Source organism: Nesoenas mayeri, assembly GCF_963082525.1.
Source record: "Nesoenas mayeri genome assembly, chromosome: 3".
NCBI lineage: Eukaryota > Metazoa > Chordata > Aves > Columbiformes > Columbidae > Nesoenas > Nesoenas mayeri.
In genome coordinates, this window is record NC_137544.1 from 41,884,545 (window position 1) to 41,907,856 (window position 23,312).

General features: G+C 41.5%; 1 protein-coding gene across 1 annotated transcript in view; it reads left to right on the plus strand.

Moving 5' to 3' along the window:
* KLHL32 (kelch like family member 32) overlaps positions 1 to 18,886 on the plus strand; it is a gene marked incomplete at both ends in the record, with an annotated part of 91,493 nt that extends 72,607 nt beyond the window's left edge. Inside the window, 5 exons of the mRNA XM_080341137.1 lie at positions 1,972 to 2,698; positions 11,420 to 11,478; positions 13,894 to 14,086; positions 16,684 to 16,778; positions 18,725 to 18,886. Of these exons, the coding sequence (XP_080197263.1) occupies positions 1,972 to 2,698; positions 11,420 to 11,478; positions 13,894 to 14,086; positions 16,684 to 16,778; positions 18,725 to 18,886 (1,236 nt within the window). The remainder of the gene's footprint in view (positions 1 to 1,971; positions 2,699 to 11,419; positions 11,479 to 13,893; positions 14,087 to 16,683; positions 16,779 to 18,724) is intronic.
* Between the last annotated feature and the right edge of the window lie 4,426 nt (positions 18,887 to 23,312).

Genomic DNA, 23,312 nt, shown 5'->3' on the forward strand with positions numbered 1-23,312 from the left:
TTCAAATATATTTGAATAATTCTTTGTTTACTAACAGGTCTAAACACATATTGGTAATGCACATTTTGAAACTCAATACAGGAGTTGAATAGCAGTATGCAGAAACGGTGTTTCAAATTAATCTTAATTAAGAAGGTGATTTTAGTTTGTCATCTTCCCTCTCCGAAATAATAAGGAAGCAGCAATAAACGTGGTATGTGATGTGTGTATGAAAGCCAGGAGTAAGACAGAAGCTTTTCAGACCAGCTCCTAGATGGGACATTCCCATAAGCAATACAGGACAGTAAGTTTTAGATTAAACTGTTGTCATACAACTAATTAGAGACTCCTGCTCCACGAGATCTTTGTCAGGATGAGACAAAGTGTCAAGCAGAGGAGTCTGTCCTCATCCAGAACTAGTCAATGTCTTTGTTAATGACCTGGATGAAAGAATAATATGGGTTTTGTTTTTGAACAATCAGAGTGTGGAATGGTCTTCACTTCTGAAAATACGATTAGGACTGAGAATGATTTCAACGGATTGGAGCAGTGGCCTGAAGTAAATAGTAGAGAGCTGAGTGATGGCAGAGAAAGCATGGCACTTTGTGGAAGCTCTGCAAAAAAAAGAGGTGGGAATAGTACTCAGTCATAAGCTTAAACGTGATTCAGCAATATCATAGTGCACTAACAGTCTCGTGTAGTGATGTACAAACAAGAATGGAATAGATTGGTATGAGCAAAGTGATCCTTCCCATCTATTTGCTACTACTACAGCCTTAAGAGGGAGATTTTATCCAGTTTTCAGCAGCAAACATTAAGAAAGAGGGGCCTTTCCTTTCAATAACAGAGAACTGTGAGCCAAGCAAGAGAGGTTTAGAAAAGGTGGCCAAAGATGGATTGGGAGACTATTTTTACTCAGAGAAGAGGAAACTGCAACACACATAACAAAATACATTGCAGGTGGAGAAGGAAAGGAAGGTAGCAGACTGCTTTTTGACCTGTATGGACAGATTAATTTCAAGGGTTGGTCTAGGGTTTCCTGAGCTCTGGAGTTTAAACTCAAAGGTGGAAAATGAGGCAGTGACTTGAAAGGTTTAGAGCTCCTGTGTAGGTAAAAGGAAAATATGTCTAAGAGGACAGCTGAGCATGGGGATGATTTGGTATCTTCATCACTGGAGGCTTTCAAGAACAACTTACATGCCAGTTCTTGAAATGGTTTAGGCCCTTCCTAGCCTCTTTTTAGATCTAGTTGGATTCAATATGCTTTATGTAATCTAACGTCTGTGTTTAATTTTGACTGTTGATGCCAGCTGCAATTGCTGAACAGTTTTAGAGTCTGTCTTACCACTTTCTGTTAGTCCCAAACCAGCAGAGCCTTTTCTCTGCCTCTCTCTTCTCTGGCTTAATTTCTGGTGCCTTCATACCTCTCTACTATTCATGACTAAAATAAACGAAGGAAAAAAGTATTGAAGGTTTCAGTATGTATTTTGTTGTATTCCTTCAATATTTTGTTATAAATAGCATGAAAGATGGAGGGCAGAAAGTGTATTTCTTTCTAGTAATCTGTCTAACCATAATCTTACTTTTCTTTCTAGTGTATTTGTGGTATCCAGTGATCACAGAGTCTCTACATTTATATTATTGCTCCAGCAGCTTGATTCTTGTATATCATGGTCTCCTGCAGCATCACTAGCAGTCTGCACAGCAAGAGTATTGCATAGCAGTATGGCAACCTGATAATGCTATGGAAATTCTTTAGGGGGACTGTTGCAATAAAAAGCTTTTACGTATATTATAGATGGAAGTTTAGTAAGTATATCTTATGTTGACTCACATGCATTCATAACTACTTTTTCTATTGATTGATTTCACTACTGAGGCAAGTATATAGCTCTTCTTGGAATGCGAGCAGTTTTCAAAAGACCAAATTTTGACAGAATTGTACACAAATGATTGGTATATTGTTTTTCCCTCCCTTCCTCCCACTTTTAGCTGGCTGTGAGGTGGCTGGAACACAACTGCCACTACCAGTACATGGATGAACTTCTACAGTATGTCCGCTTTGGCCTTATGGACGTGGATACGTTGCACACCGTAGCTCTTTCGCATCCTCTTGTCCAAGCCAGTGAGACTGCGACAGCGCTGGTTAACGAGGCCTTGGCTTACCATCAGAGCGTCTATGCACAGCCCGTTTGGCAAACCAGAAGGACAAAACCTCGCTTCCAGTCAGACACTCTTTACATTATTGGTGGGAAAAAACGCGAAATCTGTAAAGTGAAGGAACTGCGATACTTCAATCCGGTAGATCAAGAGAACGTTCATATCGCAGGGATTGCCAACTGGAGTGAGCTGGCACCCATGCCTGTCGGGAGAAGCCACCACTGTGTCGCTGTCATGGGAGACTTTCTTTTCGTTGCTGGTGGAGAGGCAGAGCACTCCATGGGGCGTTCCTGTGCGGTGAGAACTGCCTGTCGCTACGACCCCCGCACCAACTCGTGGGCTGAGATAGCTCCAATGAAGAACTGTCGGGAACACTTTGTGCTGGGAGCAGTGGATGAGTACCTCTATGCAGCAGGGGGGAGAAATGAGTTGCGTCAAGTGTTACCCACCGTGGAACGCTACTGCCCCAAGAAGAACAAGTGGACCTTTGTACAGTCCTTTGACCGATCGCTCTCATGCCATGCAGGATATGTGGTGGATGGTCTTCTTTGGATATCAGGTAGAAAACGTTTCACACAGTTTGAGGTACTAACAAAATACCAAACTACTGTCTCGAACAAAACTAGTAAAACTTCTTTGATTTATACATCAGGATAACTTTTGTCTTAGGGGATGGGTATTTCAAGGAATTTAAGCCTGGAAGCATACAATCAAGTCTGATTAGGAGTATAGGAACATAACATAAATTATACTTTTTTTTCTTTTTTTTTTGTGTCTGCTAAATATCTGTCTGTGTTTCAAAGCTGCATCTATCATATATGCTACCTCTACTCACCATTCATAAATCACAGTGAATCGAAATGATAATGCATTTTTGGACAAATTTCAGATGACAAATTCTGTGTGCTTCTCAAAAACAAAAGGCAAGACCCAGTTTCTGTAGTATGATCTGGTACCACTGTGCCTTACTCCTGATAATGAAATGGAGAAATAAGTGGGTTTTGGCTAGGATAGATCCAAGGATTGAAGGCAGGTGTATGCACTGCTCCCATGTGCTCTTCACAATATTGTAACAGGCCAAGATGCTGTTAGAAACCATGTGTGGCTCTGACTGTTCATAACAAGCGCACAGAACTGCTTGGATGTAATCATAGCTTTATGGCACAGATAAATGAAAGTATAGGCCTTGTAATCTTAATTTAATGTATCATTTGCAGCTAAGTCTGATGCACTTTTTATTTTATATTTACACATTTATGGGAGTTGAGAGCATTGTGTCATCGGTCTTTGTAGTGACTTTTCTGGTGTTAGTTACTTTGGAATAAGGTTAATGCTGTCTACAGAAGATTTGACAGAAAAATATCCACCTTTTAGTAAGGAGTGTGTCACACAAGGTTATAAAGTTGTAATATTTATCAAGGAAGTTAATGAGTAAATGGGGCTAGCCCTTGAAGAAAATGTTCAGCGATTGCCATCTTCATTGTAGATACCCTCTGGGGATTTTAATACCGTCTGGGATCCCTCTGGTGAAAAGATGGTATAGGAATAAGCCTTTGCCGTGCTTTTCAAAGTTTATCATTCAGGTTAGCAGAGCTCTTTACAGATATATCTTTTTTGCCCATATGGATTAAGTGCCTGCTGGGAATGGATTCCCAAGCATTGACAGGGGAGTTAGCAGGTATCTATTTTTATAGATATACACTAAAATCATGAATTTGAATGGCTTTGGAATTAAAAGCATGATAGAACACAGGAAATCACCTAGATCCCTGGCAGGTGCTTTGGGTCACTTTGTTCAACAACTGGCATCAAGAGTGTCTTGTAAAAGAATTTGTGCTGTGTGTTAATTCTGAAGTGTGCTTTGAGACCCAGGCGCAGTGTACAAAAGGATTTCTGCTTTAGGGTACCTGCTGAGCGTGTTCAGAGCATCTCCCTGTTTATTTACTACCTTTCCTGTTTTATCAGTGGAAGGAGATGTGTGTCTGTGATGAGGAATTCAAATATGTGGATGCTACTACTGCTATGTCTTGATTTTTATTTTATTTTTTTACCCCTCATCTTGTGGTTTACATTTGACAGTCTGTTTATCGAAAATAGAGCTTTTTAGGAAATTGTGTTCAACATATTCATACAAAATCATGGAACGAGCACTAGAAACATCCATCAGAGTGTGGTCCCTGCTCCAGTACAGGCAAAAAGTAACATTTTTTTTTTTTTCTTAAATTCTTTTTCTTTTGGGTGGGGGGGGAACAACCAACCAAAAAAGAACCACACCAAAAAAACACAGGGAAGTGTTTGATAGAGATTTTTAAGTTAAATATGTGACTATTCTCAGAAAGGGAAAATTATGCTGAGGATTAATTAATGTGCTTAGTTACGTAAGTGAAATGCATGCCTGCCTGTGTGCTTAAATACTATCTGCATATATATAATGAAGCAGTGTGATATTCTGTTCAAGGATATGCTTCTAATACAGCTGTTGAATCAGGGGAAGAGGTAAGTGAAAGCCTGTTAGATGAACTCTTTAAAACTGGGCAAAACAACAAGAATATTTTATTAATATTGTTTCATTGATATTTGAAAATGTTACCAACATATCTTTGTTGTAAAGTCACAGTAAGGAGCAATGTTTTGCCATTGGAGTAAGATAGACGAGACTTTTTGGTTGTATTTTGTATAGTTTTTGAGAAAATGCTTAGCAGTTTTGAGATGTTAGATTCAGACAGGTTATTATGAATTACGAGAGCATTCTGTGCTATACTTCAGTAGGGTATTGATCTGAATTATGTACTCACAGATTGAAAACTGGGTTCTGTGTATTGAATAGAGTTATTATATAAATAAAAGTAGATGGAGATGCAATAATTGTAGCTAGCATTCTATTAATTAATTGCTTAGGGCCAGAATGTAGCTCGCTGAATGCGTGTATATTCAGGAGCAGGGGAATAGTAGGGAGAGACGTTTTATTGTTCCAAAAATATCAGTAGTCACTGCTCAAAAAATCCACTGTTCATCATCAAATGGAAGGTGTTAGCATGAGAGTAATCAGTAATGCAGGAGGGAACCTAATTTTGAAGTATGTGGCCTAAAATTAGGTAATTAAAAAATTAGTCTGTGTTAGGGTTGTTTCTGAGCTGTATCCCTGCTGATTTTTCTGGGAAATACAGGTCATCAACAAGAGCTCTCAAAGTCAGTCTGCTACTACTAGCTGGCAAGGTAACCATGAAAATGTGCCCAGATTTTTAGTAAGTGAATAAATTAAATAGTGATAATATAAGTTTCTAGCCCTTGTATTTGTGAAACAAGTCATCAAAACATGACCTGCACACAGACAATTTACTTTATAGCCAAAGTATTGGTGGTGCCTCTGCTACGGCCCCTTGTCTTCTACAGGCTTTGCTAATCAAAAGCTGACTAGACTTAAGGGGTTTCCGTTATTATTGGGATTCATTTTCAGCTTTACTTTGCTGCTCCTTTGAGACAAATATGAGAAGGAATCAAAAATAATAGAGCATAAAATGACAGCAAAGGCAGCAAGGAAAGTAAGTGTGCCAAAGAAAACGCTGTATAAATGTAAGCACATGCTGGCAGTAGGAGATGAGTGGACGGTGTTTCAGGTGACAGAGGGACCCCCAAGCTGCCACCACCCCTTTGGGGTTTTTAGCCTGCCAGAAGGTGCGCAGGGAGCCTTCTGCACCCTGGAAGCAGTCGGACTCTATGGTCAGCACAAGTGGGTTCAGCTCTCAAGTTTTCTGAGCTCCGTGTATTGCAGAACATGTTTTCGTATTTGTGTCATTATTTTTTTTTTCTCATATTTAAAAAATAATTTTCACAGCTCACATTTTATTTAGTTTTCTTGTTTTAAAAAGAAGATGAGAATTCATTAAAATAAGTTCTCTGTATTGACAGAACAGCATCGGGCAGATGGTTTTAAAATTTTATAGTAAAAGATGAATCTTACAGGCCCCGGTTAACATCTGACACCATGACCTGTTTCGCAGACAAATTGCATGCCACATGCTTGAAAAGTGAAAGAGAAACAAAATGTACCAAACCCTCTGGAGTTCTATGTTACTAACAATTGTTCCCTATAAAAGCAGGGAAATATTTTCTGTAGGAGTGAGGACTTGAACCGTGCCCATTCGCCTGCAGCTCCCATGGTGCACACTTGCAAATCTGGAGACCTGCTTTTCAATATATGTTAACCTTTCTCCTTCCCTATATGTGTAGTGCCGGTGGGGCCGGAGAGGGGCAGGGAACCTCTGCCAGGGGGTTCAGCTCTGAGCCGTTCCTGCACCCACAGCTGGGAATAAGGAGGCTCCTCAAGTGCTCCAGAGATTAGCACATGAAAAGTCTTCTCTAAAGCGAAGTATTATGCTGTTGTTTCGCAGAGGTCCAACTTGCCTGACCTTAAGTGTGTCAGCTGAAAATCACATCTTGACATGCATGTGGAAACTCAGCTTGGGAGGTGGAGGGGAAACAAGCCAACCTTGTACAGTTGCTTTGTATTTAACAGCTTTTTCTTGAAGATTCAAGATTCTGGGGGTTTATTATTATTATTTTTCCTCTAATGGTGGAGATTTTGACCAAGGAAATGGTGGAGATCATATATCTTTGAGAATTATTCTGAATTAGCAAGTGGCTTGGAGAAAAAGTATTGTTACCTTACTATCAATATGCTGTTTGTTGTGAGAAGAATTTTTTTTTGTCAGTAAATGCCTATAAATTTTTTAATGAAAATCAGATCTGAAATAAATACAAATACATGGTATCTAAGCAAATCAAGTTTTGTGGTGCGGCTGGCAGAGAAATTACCAGGACTGGAAGCTTAACAAGTACGTAAAAATTGCCTCAGCGACCCAGTCTTAGTCTGCATATGGAACAGTGTTTCTTTATTTTTATAATTATTATATTTGAATGAAGAAAATGGATCTCACACCTTTCAAGAATGGACATATGGACATACTAGGACTTATGTCCCTCTGATTTGCAGCTGGATTGCATCTGGGTTGGGAGTGTGTTAATTAGAGCTGCTGGTGGTGTTGCCCAGGGCACTCATTAAAGTGGGAGAATATGTTTCCCCTCAGCTGTCCTCACTGCACTGGGGCTGGCTCAAGCAAAAAGCAATGGGCTTGCATGTTGAGGAAGGATTATCTTGTGTTTAACACACAGACATGTAAGAGAGGAGAAATTTCTGGTTTAAAATAACAGAGCACCTTGGGGCATGTGTCATGAGTTGCTGTATATTCCCTCGGTTTGCTGGAAGGAATACACGTGGGAGCTCTTTGCCAACATGTAGTTTTACACGTCTCCGAGCAAACCTGGATTCATGCGTTCAGCCTAGCGCTTGGGGACTTCCGAGAGAGCTGTGAGATTTTTCTGGGGGATTTGGATTCGATTAGATTTCTCACGTCATATGGAGGTCTCACCAGGACACATTATAAATATGGATTATAAATTTTCAATTGGGAGAAAAAGGTGTTGAATCTACTACCTCCCACCCTTCCCTTTTTGGAAGTGTCTTCATTGAAGGTGCAGTGCAGTTTGTGGACTGTTTGTGGGACTGTAACAACCCAAAATATTCCCCATGTGTGGGGAAGGGCTGGATGAGGCGAGTCTCGGACTCCTGCAGCAACATCTCTGTGTAGAGGGGCACTGTTGCATGAGTTGGGAAGTTACAGGTCTTGGAGGGCTTACAAAGTGGGATTTACAGACTGCAAGGGAGAGAGCAGCTGTGGCAGTGTAAAAACACTGTAAGCCCATGGGCTGGATGCTGTAAGGGCAAGAAACACACAGGCTTGTCCTGACAGTGCTCCTGGCCTTCCAGAAACTCCAGTCCTCCAAGCAAGCTGCTCATGTCAAAGCAGGGCAATCATTGCTCTCAGTTATTAAAACCCAGCGAGAGCCAGCCAAACCGTAAATTTTCTGTCATTTACCCAGCCAGATGTGTGTTTTTTTTTGTTTTTCTTTCCTTAACTGATGGGTTACTACTAGATTGGCTGCTATTGCTTGGCATCAAATTTAATAGCATGGTTTGTATTTTTAAATCCTTCTTTTCAAGTGTAGTTACAATGTCTCCCTGCCTTTCTCCTCCTTTTCCTATAGAAAGCACTGCAGAGAAGTTTAAGAAATTATCTCAGAACTACCCCATTTTTTCAAAGAAAGTATGTATTTTTAGTACTGTTTAACCTTTTTTTCCTTTTCCTATTTTTTTTAAGAGACATATTGCTCGTCTTTGCCCTTTCTCAGCTGCCTGGAGAATTGTTAAAAAAAAATAGTTCAAGAGGACATTGCAGACTTGTTAAATTTGAATTTTGGCAGAAAATTTTAAACTTTTGCAATAGCACTTCAAAGTTAGAAGGAACTGGAGTTTGAAAATTGATGCAGATATAAGATGGCATATTTAATGACAGATGTATCTATAGAAACCTGTTAAGATGCAGATTATCCCCCTGGGGAGGGGAGATCAAAACTGCCAATCTATAAAATATACTTGTTAGGGGAAGGCATGGAATCTATCTCTGTGAGCACTTTGATTGCAGGGGACAGTGTAGCAGCATGTGGCATCATAACCTAAGAGCAGACAAATCAGCTTGATGACTTTCAAAGCCAAGAATACTGCTGGAGGCAAGGGTACTCCAGTCTAGAAGAAATTAAAACATATAGAGACTGTTATTAATTCCAGATCTATTTTTGTGTAGTCAAATCTGTATGCAAATCCTTAGCATCTCATTTTGGCAGATTAATCTGAAAGTGAAGAGCGGTATGTGAAGGGAATATAATGATAAAACACCACAGATGAGCAATATCGCAGGGGGAAATATGTAAGCTATGTACTTGATGTGAGGGGCTCTTTGTGAAGAGAGGAACATAATTTTGCTTATTTTATTATTTCATTATTTTATGAGGAAGCAAACCGCTTCTATTCTTCTTCCTCCATATCTTTCCCCCCAAATTAAGGTGTCCTTTCTGAACGGAAATACGTGACCCAGCATTGTGTTTCCAATTCATCTCCTGTAGTTTAACATTCTGGAGGTAATCATCCAAATAACTATGATTTTCATTCTTCAAAACACTAATCTGACATCTTATTTTTAAATATTATGCTAGGAGTGAAAATAAATATGTAAAAGAAAATAAAATTACAAACCAAATATTAGAAAATATTGTTTTGTGTGTGTTGCTGGTGGCCACTAACACTGTGAAGGCTGCACAACAGCGTGGAGACAAATAACAGATTGTGAGATTAGATGTGGGAACAGTCCTTGCTTTCCAATGCGTGTCCTTGCGTGTGGACCTCACAGGTGCTGTGATGGGCAACGTGTGGCATGGTGGGATGGAAACAGTTTGGAAAGGCTACATCTCTTCTCGGCTTTCTTGTCACCTGTAAGTGTCTCTAAGCTGGGTGCTTGTGCTACTGTCCACGTGCAGGGGCCCCAGTAACTGGCTGGTGCTTGCAGAGATGCACCCAAAACCCAGTATTACTCCTCCCTGCTACCGTGGCTGAAGACAAGACTCTTGAATAGATTTGTCCATAGTTTCTGCTATCCATTCATCAGATTCTTGGCCTCACTGGAGTTCTATGGAGTGACCAGAGGCGGTACATCTCTGTTAGCCAGTGGTTCAACACCGGAAAAGCAGATCATCAGATGAAACTTTGATGCCAAATTTTCTGTATCTACTCCATGTACAGTTCACATTTTTTGCTTTGGATCAGATTCCTTTTGGTTCTCTGGACCAAATGTTCTCAGTACTCAGCTGGTACAAAGCCATCTGAAAGACCAGTTATTATTTCACACCATTATGACCCATTAGAAACTGGAATGCAGCTGGTGCACATCTGGAGCAGAGCTTCTGCTTTAACTGGAGTGCACACCAGTAGCACCCTGCAGCCTGAAATGGCATGTGAGAGGTCAGGGAGTCACTTTGAATTCTCATTGTGGCTCTGAACCAAAGTGCTGTGCCAGGTGCTGCTGGAGGCTGGCAAAATGAAGATTCCCCAGTACAGACCCATGTTAAGGCTGGTTGAAAGGTAAAAGAAAAAACCCAATGGCTGTAGTAGGACTGGGCCATAGCTCAGCTGGCAGGAATGAAGCAGCTCTGCCACTGCTCTGTCTGAAATGGAGGATATCCTCACAAATAATTAGGCATCAACATATGTAATGACAGATAAAATTCCTTCCTGTCATTGCTGGTGAGTTTGTCTGTCATTGGCACATGCTGTTGAAACTGTAATATAAAATGCTTGTGTGTCACTGTGAGTTTCACTGGTGTGCCCTAGTGATGTCCAGACCTTCTGGTGGCGTGAAAGGTGAGGGGCAGCTTGCAGGTGTTATTTCTGGTCCCATCTTCCCGTGGGACACGGGTGGTGACAGGGAGGACTGGGATGTGTGGCAATGCTGCAGTGACACCACGTGCCCAGGAGGCTTGAGCTCACTCAAGCATGTGGTTACACTGGTAAGATTACAGACTTGAGATGCAAGTTGTTTTCCACCAGTTTACTCAGTGAGATTTGCCATTTAAAACCAATAGAGTACAGGATGATTGGGAATTAAACATATGCTCTGTTGAGATAAGTAGTTGGCATCTGCTTTGGTCAGACTCTATTCTGGGCTTTTCTGAGGTGCTTTACACCTCATTTTCTAAAGGTATGTATGCTAAATGGTAGAGTTATTTCTGGTCACTATGGAGGAACTTCCCAACATAAGTCTACAACTAAACCAGGAGAGGTGTTCTCTCTGTAATACAGACTGAATACAGAATTGCCTTCTAACATGGAGGTGACTGCAGCTGCACAGGGTTGCGCTTTGCTTTCCAGCTGGCGGTGGTGTCCCAGGTCCCACTCCCGGTGAGGCAGAGCTCCTCTTGACCTCTTCCTTCTCTCTGCTGCCAGCCCACCCCCTCCTTCTTCAAACCCTGTCACACACCACACGCTCCTTCCAACAGGAACACGGGTTTTCTCTGTGTGTCTTGATGGCGGCTGAATGCACAGTCGTTTATAAACAGATCAGTTTTTATCTTGGTTTTAGCCCTTCCTTTACAAAGGAAGTATTGGGAGGGGAGTGCCGTTGCTATTTTGTGTTTCTAGATGTTTGACTAATGTGCTACTTATTACCTTGTTAACCAGATTAAAAACTGTAGTGGAATGTAAGCATAAGTTGTGGTATGCAATATAATTGTGCCAGCAAATGAACCCAGAATTGATTATTTTGCTGCACCTTATCTTGGTCTCGGTTTTGCTTATATGAAAAAAATGTAATCTCTATAAACTCTTTTATAGGAGGAGTCACAAATACCGCACAGTATCAAAACAGGCTCATGGTCTATGATCCTAAGCAGGTGGGTATCTATGTTCTATGTTTTTCTCATACGTTTTGCTTCAAACAGATCTCTTAGCAAATACATACAATGACTTTGTAAGTCTAAAAATGCTGACCATTTAGTTAGTGGTCTTTTACATTCACTTCTTACTGATGTGTGAATGTAAGAGAGTAATGGAGACCCTGACTTTTTATTATATTTTTTTAAGCCTGTAGGTGTTAGAAACGTCTAGATTAAATGCAGAAATGTGCTTTAAATCCCCTGTATTTATCGGTATTTATTTTGCTTGTTCACTTTTTTTTGTAATCCAGCAGCCCAGGGCAATGTGTACTCAAAGTCAGCGTGACAAAACTGCTTCTTGTCATTGGCATTTCTGCTTTGAATTGCATATATGGGCTTTTTGTTTTCTGCATACTTTCAGAACTGTACTACCTGGCCGTGACTTATTCTGCTGACTGCAAGGGTGCTTATCATTTCATTACCTCAGCACCTAAAATAACTTTTAGGGATTATTTCATGCATTATGTATGTGTTTTGATTAGGTTAGCATGGCTCAGGAACCATTTCAGAGGGTTAGGGCATGGTTATACCCTCTTGCTTGTATTAGGAATTAGAGGTCCTGAGCTTGCAATCAGTTGCATAGCCTGATTTACACCCACATGGAAGAGTATTGACTTCTCTGATTGTAGGATAGGGGCTTTGATTGCTGTATTTGGAACCAAAATGTGCCAGGACGTACTTCTGTGTGGGTCCCACTGACTTTTTAAAGCATAGCATACGGTTCCTGAAGCAGAGAGGGGCAATGACACACATGCCTCTTTCTTTTTGAGGTTCAGTTTTATGCATTGATTATACAAATGCTGATTCTATCCTAAATCCAAGTAGGAGCTACAGGCAGCAACCTTGTTTTGCTTATGAGTGGGACATATATATTTAGATATTGCGTCTCTGCGTATCTTTCACTTTGATTCTTTACTTGCTGATGTGAAAGTTGCGCCCCAAAATACCAGTGGCAGGGCTACTTCAGGGTGCCGTGCCGACGGCGAGAGACCCGGTGTGGAAAGAGTTACCGAGGAAGCGTGCACGCATTCTTCAAATGAGGTCCGCTTCGTGTTTGTACACACAAGCTCTTTTTAAAAATTCTGCTGGCATATTGTTTACGGTGGGTACTGGAAACCATCACATCTGTTTGCATCTCGCCCAGAATCTCAATAACTCCATCATTCAGCCCCGGCGCTTGCTTCTGCGCGAGGCCTTTGTGGCGAGTCGATAATGCCTGCCATCTGCCAGAGAGCACACAGCTACCTGCCAACAAGCCGGCCGGGGTGACCTCTGCTTCCCCGCCACTGATTAGTATTCACACGCCGGCTTATTAGAAATGACCCCGCCAGGCCCCTCCGTTTCTTTGCCTTTGCGGCGCTTTGTGGCTCACCTGGCAGGCACTGCAGCGGAGGAAGCTAAAGATATAATCAGGGGATGCAGGCAGGCTTTGCAAAGCAGATGGTGTCTATAGTCTGGCGTTAAGAGACTGGACTACTAATGCAAACATTAATGCCTAATATTCGACTATTACACACCGGAATGCATAGCTATATATTGCAGAGGTTAAAAGACAGTCGTATTAGAGGCTCTTGAGTTATCACAAACAGTAGCATGTGTAATGCAAAGGATTTCCTCACGTATTTTAACTTCCTTCACTTAAATAAATTAATCTCGTCCATTGCCAGGTTGTTTGATTTGGTGAGCGTAACACAAGCAATTATTTTCTTACATTTAAAATACTGTGCTTTAATCCCTCCTCTTCTGCGTCCTCTTGCCCCTTCTCTGAACAGGTAGAATTCTTGGATATTGTTAACCAAGAAGAAAAATATGCAAAAGGGAGTTACTTTTTAAGTGCCCACAAGTAAAAGGGCAGCATTAAACTAAATACGTGAATCATTTGAGAGCATTCTTTAGGAAATTATTTTTCCATGTTGCTTCATTCCCTAAGGAAAAGATCAAATAATCTTTTGAATAATGAAAGGTAGAAAGAATCTCTCTTCTCTCATAACAGAGCTAGTTGGTACAGATAATTTTAGTGCTGTATACAAAGGAGACATCTAATAAGTCCTGCTTAAGGAGGGTTTGCTACTGAATTCTAAAAAAGAAAAAAGCCTTGAAAAGTGATGAGCTAAACAGAAAAAAATACAGAGCAAGAAATACTATTAAATTAATGAACTTAAACTATAAACCACATGTTGGAAGACCAGTGTGCCTAGTCAATGTTATAACCAACACATATGTTTAACATACGAACAACACAAGTGTATATCCTCGTGATTTCTGGCCAAGGGTAAGGAGATCACCAGTGACATGCTACTGTTCTTGTACTACTAATTAATATAGGTACGTTTTTGAGCAGTGCTGAGGCAAATTCTTTCTTTCTCTTTCCAGAATAAGTGGTTAAGCCGTAGCCCGATGTTGCAGAGGAGAGTGTATCACTCCATGGCTGCCGTCCAAAGGAAACTCTACGTGTTGGGTGGGAACGATCTCGACTACAACAACGATCGGATCCTGGTTCGGCACATAGACTCCTACAGCATAGATGCTGACCAGTGGACGCGGTGCAGCTTCAACATGTTGACAGGTGAGTATTGTACCCCAAAAGGTGAAACTTGCTACTGTTAAAATATCAGTTCCTTTCCCTTTAGATGCCTTTAGTACATGGAACTCCATGGCTTTGCTGCAATTGCTTCCGATTTAGGGAACATCGTTGGCCAACGAGACACTTTTCATTACTGTTCTGGCATTCAGTGTTCTATGGAGCGTTTGTTTTAGGACATTGTAGACTAAATTTTTAAGCAAGTGCACATAAATGTAATATAATTAAGCAATCAAAAATAATTTGTCACAGTATTACCAGTACTTATTTTTGATTCCCCAAAAGCTTGCCTGCAGTGGTAGATTTAGCTTCCCATTTGAGTGTACATGATAGTATCATTTTGTAGTGCTTTCTGCTGCTGTTCTGGGGCAAAGCTTTCATAGAAATCCATTAGCTGTCACTTATTTCTAAACAATATCTTCTTAAAAAATTACCCAAAAGGAAGTGCCTTTGTTGGAATTCTGTCAAGTAGGGATGAGTTGAGCAGCTCAGTTAGCTACAGGATCTGTAAAGTTCTTCTTGACCATAACTATAAAGAAATGTTAGAGTAGCAACTTGCAAAGCCCTGCAACCCACTGTCCCTGCCACCCAGTCCACCAGATTCCACCACCACCTGGTACAATTCCCAGATATACCACCCCCCAATCTGTTTCCATTTGGTGTTGCATTGATTTCTGAGATCCACCACTTCAAAGGAAAAGAAAGGATGGACGAGCTGAACTAGAAGCCCAGAATAGATAGAAATGCCATGAAATGAATGTCTGACAAATAAGACAGGCACCTTATGTCATTTTCTTCCTGATAGGTTTAAAAGCTGCTCTAGTAGCAACTTTGTTCTTTAAGAGATTGCACTGGGTTTCTTAAGCTCTGGGGTCTGGAGAAGAGCTGCTTGGTTTTGGAGTCAGGTCATTGGATTATGTCATGGACACTGGGGAGAGATGTAAGGATTAAAAAGGAGGAGTTACACATTGTCAATCAGAACTAGTTTTTCACATCACTTTTGCTCTTAATTGTTTTATTATCTGGAGGATATTACATCCTTAGAGAAGGCCACGCTCTGATTTGCAACTGCAAGAGCAGTGGCACTGCAGCCACCCTTGTTCTGGAGCTGCCCATATACCACTGCATGCTGTGAGATAGTAGCCTCTCCTCAGATACCACCTGATGGGTTGTTTGCACAACCTGCACCTTGAGAAGCCACCTAAACTGTTCTTTGTGCCTCTGCAACTGATGGTAAATGTGTGTGTTGCACCGTGTAGTGCGGATTGTTTTAAAGCTGTATTTATCTTTCAAAACTTCCAAACTCATTCAGGAGACCATTGCTATAAGAATGAGCTTCCACAGCAGCTTCTCAAATTTTTGGCATCTTTGTACCTGGAGGAACATGGGAGTGAACAGGTGTGAACAGAATGTGAGGGGCCTTCAGCTCTCTTGGCCTACGTGTCTGTTGGATGCTGATGTGTGATAGTAGCTGAGAGGCAGGTGAGGAGCCTATTACCTATGAAATACACATGTAAAAAACCTGTGCCGTTGAGGAGAGACCAGATGGTTCCCTGCACAGCCTCAGTTTATTGCTCATCTGGGGTATCTCTCTGGATAGTAGCGTATGGGGCTCCCACACAGAGCAAGGAACAGCCCTTGTTCACTGTTGCCCGTTGTGAATTTGGAAACAGTCAAGCTATGGCCAGGTGCATTTGCATCGTATTACAGAACTCCAGCATTTGGTGGTGTTGTGGTTTAACCTGAACTAGCAATATAACCATGATAGCGACTCACTCACTGCCCCCACTACCCCCAAATAGGGGAGAGAATTGAAAGGGAAGAAACTTGGATTGAGATAAACACAGTTTATTATAATCCCAGATAATCTCAAGCACTGAAAAGTGCAATATTTCTAGATATGGAATCAGTACAATAACAAAATAGCACTAATACGCTACTACTACTAATATATTTAAATGGAAATAGAATGCAAAATAAGATATACTCAATGCAATTCCTCACAAACTCCTTTTGCACTGAGCAGCCAGTCCCAGGCAGCAGCACCTGGTCCCAAAGAGCTGATCCTGGAGAGAGAAGAGAGAAAAAGGCACAAAGCCCCAGAGGCCTCTGCAAAATGGCAGGATGGCAAAGGGCTGAACTAACGAAAATCCTGAGCAGAACTCCCCCTAACAGGTCTCTGTCTCAGCCCCCAAAAAATAAAAGAAGAACTAACGAGAAGATCACGTCTCTCTTTAAATATGAAGCACGATGCTAATGGGATGGAATACTCTTATTGATCAGTCTGGAGGTCAGTCAAGCTCTGCCCCACCCATGCTCCACTTCCCAGCTGCCTCACACCTGTGGGCAGAGCACTCAGAATGTCTTTGGCTCTCAGACCGGAGCAATTAAAAACATTAACTCTGTCCCAGAGTGTTGTTTTCTTGTTCTCAAACTAAGTCCAAATAATGACCGTGCTAGCTATCAAAAAGAAAGGTTTCTAACTGCATGAAGGAACTTAACTCGTTTTTAGTCAAACCAGCACAGGTGTTAAAAGGGTTAATTATACTCTGAAAGTGGTTTCATTTCCTTTTTTGCTTTAGGTCAAAATGAGTCTGGAGTCGCTGTCCACAACGGTAGAATATATTTAGTTGGCGGCTATTCGATTTGGACAAATGAGCCTTTGGCATGTATCCAGGTGAGTGATTTAGGTTTCTTTTAATTTTTTTTCCCCATAATTTTGCAAGGATACATTTTGCACAGAGGTTATTCAAAAAGCAAAATGCATGTGAAGTGGAGAGATTAAGGATGTTTCTTATGCAGCCACTGGACCTGCATAAACATGGAGAGGAAATGTAATGGATATTAAAAATATTTCCAGATGAGCCATTAGATGTAATTCTTCTTCAGATATGCCAGCAGAACAGAGTTGAGGAGTCTCTCCTTTGGCAAGGTTTGGGTAAAATAGTCGGCATATATTCTGAGGTTACACAAACAAGTTCAAAAGTAAAAGGGTTGCAGAAATGGACGATGGAGCACGGGCTAACAGTTTTTCAGCCCATCTCATGGTGGATATTTTTTGTCTCCATGTTGTCTTTCTGTAGAGCAGCCAGAGCTAACGAGTTGTTCTTTGACAAAGTTTAGTCAGCCTGCAGCCTGCCCCAGCGCTTACTGCTTCAAAGCTTGAATGGGAGGTTTTTGATCCCTACTGTAGGCAATAGTTTGTCCGACCAACTCTCCTGCTCTCCCATCTTGTTTAAGAGCAGCTTGCCTGCAGATCCATGGCTTTCAGATATTCATGTACAGAAATTAGGAATTCTTATCCTTCTGCATTTTTCTTGCATCACAGCCATTGCTTTGTGAGTAGCTGGGCAGTTAGAGAGAGAAATTCTTGTTTACATCTCAGTTTCTGCACTGTTGCTGATAAATAATATTTTCATTAGCTTCCAACTAAGGATTTTAGGATTTAACCTCCAAACTGCCTCACAAGGCTAGAAGTTAGACTTCACATAAGAAGGGAAAGGATTACATGTCGAGCTGCTGGTCCTAGAATGAACACTTACTCACATGAGTTTATAAAGAACAGATCATGCAAGATAAGGAGTTAAAACCATGTTCTAGTCATAACATAATTTTGTTTTACTAACAGTTGAATACCTAAAAATTGTTATTGGAAAAATTAATTCAAACTGGCTTTACCAGCTGACACGCAGATGGAGTAACAGCACAACATCAAGGTGGTGGCTGTACTCCACCAACATGGTCATTTATAATCAGCAGGTACTTTGCAGTATTGCACCTGGGTTTAGATACTGCTTAGTGACAAGTGAAAATGATCCTGGGATCTTGCTTTCTTAAATGGACATTTGTCCACGTCCCCAAACTGATTGTGAACTGGCAGTCTGCCCAAGACAGCCCCTGCATTAAAGAGACAAGAAGTACGAGTGCTTTGGCAGAGCTGTGTGTGCTGCCCCTTCTCAGCTGTTGGCAGTGTGCCTGGATTTAACCAGTAAAACTAGCCCTTTTATCTTCAAATTCAGTAAATTTGAGGTTGCCTTCTCCTTTGGAAGGAAAAAAAAAATCCACTTTTTCCATATATCTTCATTTTCTTTAAGTCATTCATTTATTTGGCCTTTCCAACTTTGATAGAGCTCCCTTGCTCCCTATATATCAAGCTGACAAGTGATTCTGTGATTCATACTTTGTGCAGAGTAACCTGCTTGCGCGGTTGCACGTTCAGCTGCCAGGAAGCAGCATCCAATGTCACCGTCTGCTACCAAGTGCCTGTGCTGGGCTAAGATTTGGGTGACAAGGACAGTAATAAATCACCAGATCCATAAATACAATCTAAAAGTGATCTGAAATTACCTTTCTGCTGGGGTTCATAGTACGTATATGTGGTGTGTGCCAGCAAATTTGCTTTGGCTTTCTTCTGTGAACCCTGAAATATTTCACAGAATCACAGAATCAACTGGGTTGGAAAAGACCTCAGAGATCATTGAGTCCAACCCTTGGTCCAACTCTAGTCTGTTTACTAGATCATGGCACTAAGTGCCATGTCCAATCTGAGTTTAAAAACCTCTAGGGACTATAACTAGGGCTATAACTTCCCTAAAGTTAAGTTTGATATGCCTTGACCTGCAGGTGCTGGACGTTAGCAAGGAAGGGAAGGAAGAAGTGTTCTACGGGCCTACGCTCCCCTTCGCTTCCAATGGCATCGCAGCGTGCTTCCTTCCAGCTCCTTATTTCACGTGCCCCAACCTTCAGACTCTGCAAGTGCCTCACCACAGGATCGGCACAATGTGAGACAAGGAACGTGCACTTCGGAAAATCAGAAGCAGGGGGTGGAAAGAAAAAATCAAACCCTGTTATAGAAGGGTTTGTTTGGATCAGCGAGAAGAATCAATCCACACAGGCCGCTGCTTTATCTTCACACATTTGTCTTAAAGTCAGATCATAGTAGGCAGGAAGGAAGCTACAAAAACTGTCTGTGGTTTCTCTCCTCTGCCTCAGATGTGGAAACACACGCGAGAACATCTGGCATTTCTGCTGGTGACTACTTGCTACCTGTCTCTACTTGGTTTCCTTATGCAGCTTTGTCAGGCATCGTGACTGCTCTCAGCTCCTCCTGGGCTGCTCGTCTTTGGAGTCTGTGTGTTCAGTTGTTCAGCAATGGCACTTTCAAAGCTGATAGAAACCTGTGTTTATGTTGACAAAGATGATATAATACTATGATAATTATGCAACTCTCTCAATACCTTTAGCAAAAAGAATAACAAATGTGTTGACTTCCCATCCAAACTCTCATAGTTTACGGTTTCTCATTTAATGATACTTCATTTGAAATTTAAATACTGCAAAGCAGATTAAAACAAAATAAAAAACAAACAAGCCCTGTAGTATATGAGGAACAGATAAAAATTGTCTTAGCTGAAAGACACCAAAGCTTCATGGTTAAACTCAAGTCTAAACTGAATGTGTTTGTCTGAGAATCTAAAGATCATTTGGGGTGTCATTTACCAAGGTCTACTATCAAATAAATGTTACCTTCTGTCATATGATCAATGCCTCCTGACAGCTGCAGTCTTTTAATGGTGGAGAACAGCCTCTTTACTGTATAATTAAAATGTGCAATTTACTTAATATTTTTAATATCCAATTTGTGAGGGGTCACCACATTTACAATTATCAACGAACAGTCTCATTTTGTCCAACATATGGTCCCACAAATCACCGGTCTCCAGAGGCTAAACAGGTGTAGAACAATGTCAATATTTATTTATTTATTCTTGCAGTTGATATAGTGTCTCTCCGTTCCATACTCCAGGCATATGCCAGTTCACAATAAATACTCTAACCTGTTATATTTTGGCTTTGCTTGGCTACTGCAGCCCCTGTCTCTTATTTCTGTCTTTTATTTACATATCTAACGACAACTTCCATGTTTGTAAATAGTAACCAAGCATGTAATTAAATCTTTATTTATGATTTACGGGCACTCTGCACTTCTCTGCTTTACCTACTGATCTGTTCCCTGCCGCCGTGCTATCTGAGCAGGCCGATGAAATTCCTGCTGCCACTCATGCAAATGCTACGGGCAGGTTGTGCCGCAGCAATTGCCTGCGCTTGCTGGACAGGAACCAGTTTGACTTTATCCAGTGGGCAGCCTTTCCAAATCAAATGCATCATTTAACTTCATTTAACTTCTAAGGTTCTGGTTAGTGATACAGGGGGCGAACTTTATCACCATTTCAGTCTCCAGCTGGGCAGTGAGCTTGTGGAACATCACCTCTCCATTTCCAGTAATTTTCAGTTCAGAAAGGTGTGGTGATTTTGGTTTTTTGGGTTTTTTTTGTTGTTGTTGGTGGTGGTGTGTGTGTGGTTTTTTATGTGTGTGTGTGTGTTCATTTTTCCCCCGAGCTTTCTCATTTCTGTTGCACAGAGCAGAGCTGCAGCCGCAGTCTTTGCCTGGCACACTAACTTGAGTACTGCCAATGTCTCCCTCTGCACGCCAAGCAAGCTTAAACCCAGGCCGTACTTTTCTCTTAACTGCACAGGGATCTGCATAGGCTCTGCATCAGGATTTTTTGGTTTAATTCCTTTGATTTCCTGGAAATCGCCATGTGAGGGACAGCTCTCCTAACAGGCCATTTACACTTTAAAAATCTGATTGTCACCCTGCACGGGCTGCAGGGCCCAAGCCTGGTAAGTATTTGAAGTTCTACTTATGCGTGACTTGCAGGGACATAAACATATTGCGTGTCCCATTTTCAAGGGAAGGGTGGGTGAAATAACCAAAATGTGTCTGTAGATCTCCGAGCCTGGTCCTAGAGGTACCATACCAGGTGAGGGATCGGCTTTCGCTCCAGTTGCAGAACTGACGTACGCATCCTGTTTTGCAGGTGGTGGGAGAATTAATTTCTTGGCCTTTGTAAAGTGCACTTCCAGACAATAATGCAAAGTGTGCTTTGTATGTCTCAACTTAATTTTGAGGGGTTTATTCCTAGGCATTATACATTACCACAGCTGCAGCTATGGCATAATTTCGAACCTGCTCCTTCTGGAGAGCGAGGGATGACGATGGGTCTGGGCGGCTGCTGAGCGGCGGCAGCAAGCTGCGGAGGCCCAGGTTTGAGAAGCAGAAAGGGGCAGATTCCTTGTGCAAAGCAGCTTGTGCCCCTCGATTCAAGGACTGGAAGGCAAGTATGTATGGCAAGAAAGTTATTTATCATGTTTGTTCTGCCCTTTTAACGCTTTTACTGTTCCGGTTGTTATCACCAATTGTCTGGACTGGTGAATAGATGTTTTAAACAGCTGTGCAATAGCGTTAAATTTGTTAAGGGTACCACAGCCACAGAGCCCTGGGACAACACATATGTTCCTGTTAGTGTCAGGATTCTGCTCTGGCTCTTAATCACCAGGCTGCACTGATGGCAGAGCAGTCTTTCACAGCCACCTTGTAGCCTGTAAGTTTTTGTGCCACACTTTCCTATCTGGGGCTTTTTACTTTTGTTGCAGGACAGATGGGGTTGTTTTGCTGCACCTGAAGACAGAAAAAGCCACAGAACCCTTGCCAGGGGAGCAAAAACTGGTTATTTATTACCAGGTAAGAAAAGAGAATGGTGTCAATGTGAGAGCGGGTGCCAGCAGCTTTGCTGTTCTAAATTTTGTACTGTTTTTGCTAAAAACAAAACCAAGCAAACCTCTGGACCCAACCTTTGTCTCTACTCAGCCTCCCAGTTTTGGTGTGTACCTCTGAAATGCAGTTTAGCTTTTTTCTACAGAGCCTTAAAGCTTTCCATAAGAAGAATATGTCTCTGCTTGATGGTTCTGCACTAGATGGGATCAGCGCGGTGTGAGAGCAGCTGCCGACACAAGTCCCTCAGGTTCCTGGTGTGAGTGTGCAAGGTAATGCTGCAGGTTGCAACTAGTTGGAACTCACTAGTGCTTCAGGAAATGGGCATCCTTAAAACTGGATAATGCAACAGTGTTTGAGTGTGGAAGCCAGGGCAGTTCTGTGTCCTGAATGCCTTAGATTTACAGATTAAAGCTACTCACATTGGCAACTGTGCTTTTGGGCCACAAAGTCTTGAGAGCTGTACTCGAGAGCCTTTGCACTTTTATGCCTGTCCCATAATCTGCTTGTTTGGGCCATTCCCATAAGGAGTAATATTTCATCCCTTATATAGCAAACTTCACCCCCATGTCCTAAGATGTGTTATCAGCTCTTCTGAGCTATAAATCACGAGAGTAATCAGCTGCTTTGTGCTTTCTATCCAAAGAAGACACAATTTCCAGAAGCAGCAGCACCAACAGCCTCTTCTGCCCCTTTGGTCTCTATGGAGGGTTTCACACCCAAGTACTGACCAAAGAAATGCTTACATGTGTGCCAGTGTGCAGCAATTCTGCTTCTGTGCACTAGTGCTTTTGAAATGTTGCGTTTCTAGTTGTGGCTTATGATTTATTTTCTTAGCTGAATTGCTCTTGGAGAATGTACCTGACTCTCAGAACAGTTTAAACTTCTGTAACTCTTTTTCCTCTAAGTTTTACCTTCCCTGGTTACCCTCCCCCAAGCCTATACAGACATTTAGTACATCAGTTGCAGAATCACGGGGAAATAGATAATTGAATATTCACACATGCAGAAACAACACAGGCAGAATGTGGAACAATGTGGAAACCAGCGCGAAAAGAGGCGGCATCTGTTTATTGAAAATTAGAATGTCGAATAAATTAAGAGGGCAAGGTTAAAACACTTCATCTGCAGGCAGAGTTTGTAGGGGAGGAAGACTTTGCAGGAAGTTTAGCATGTAGACTATATAAAGGGCTTATATGGTTTTATTTTTGCAAAATGGGCTGCTGCTTTTTTTTGCCCCTCGCATGCCCCCATTTTTCCCCAAGGACACATTTTAAAAGAGAAAAAAAAGTGTCCGCATAAAGAATGGTTTTTCAATACAGATGATTATATATAATTGTTTCACAGTAATGGCAGAAGTAAAATGCTTAAATTTTCACTCCTGCTGTGGAGTAGATTAGGCCACTTTACAATACTTTAAGCACTGAAGAGTAAGTATTTTTAGCAATAACTTCCAACTTATGTAAGTGAATGCTGTGCTAATTTTTTCACCAGTGCCCATACAGGTCATGTTGGCCCTTTCTAAAATTAACCAAAAAATTAGCAAACTCAATTTTTTAATGCCTGTTTGAGTGACATTCTACAGGGAGGAGAGTA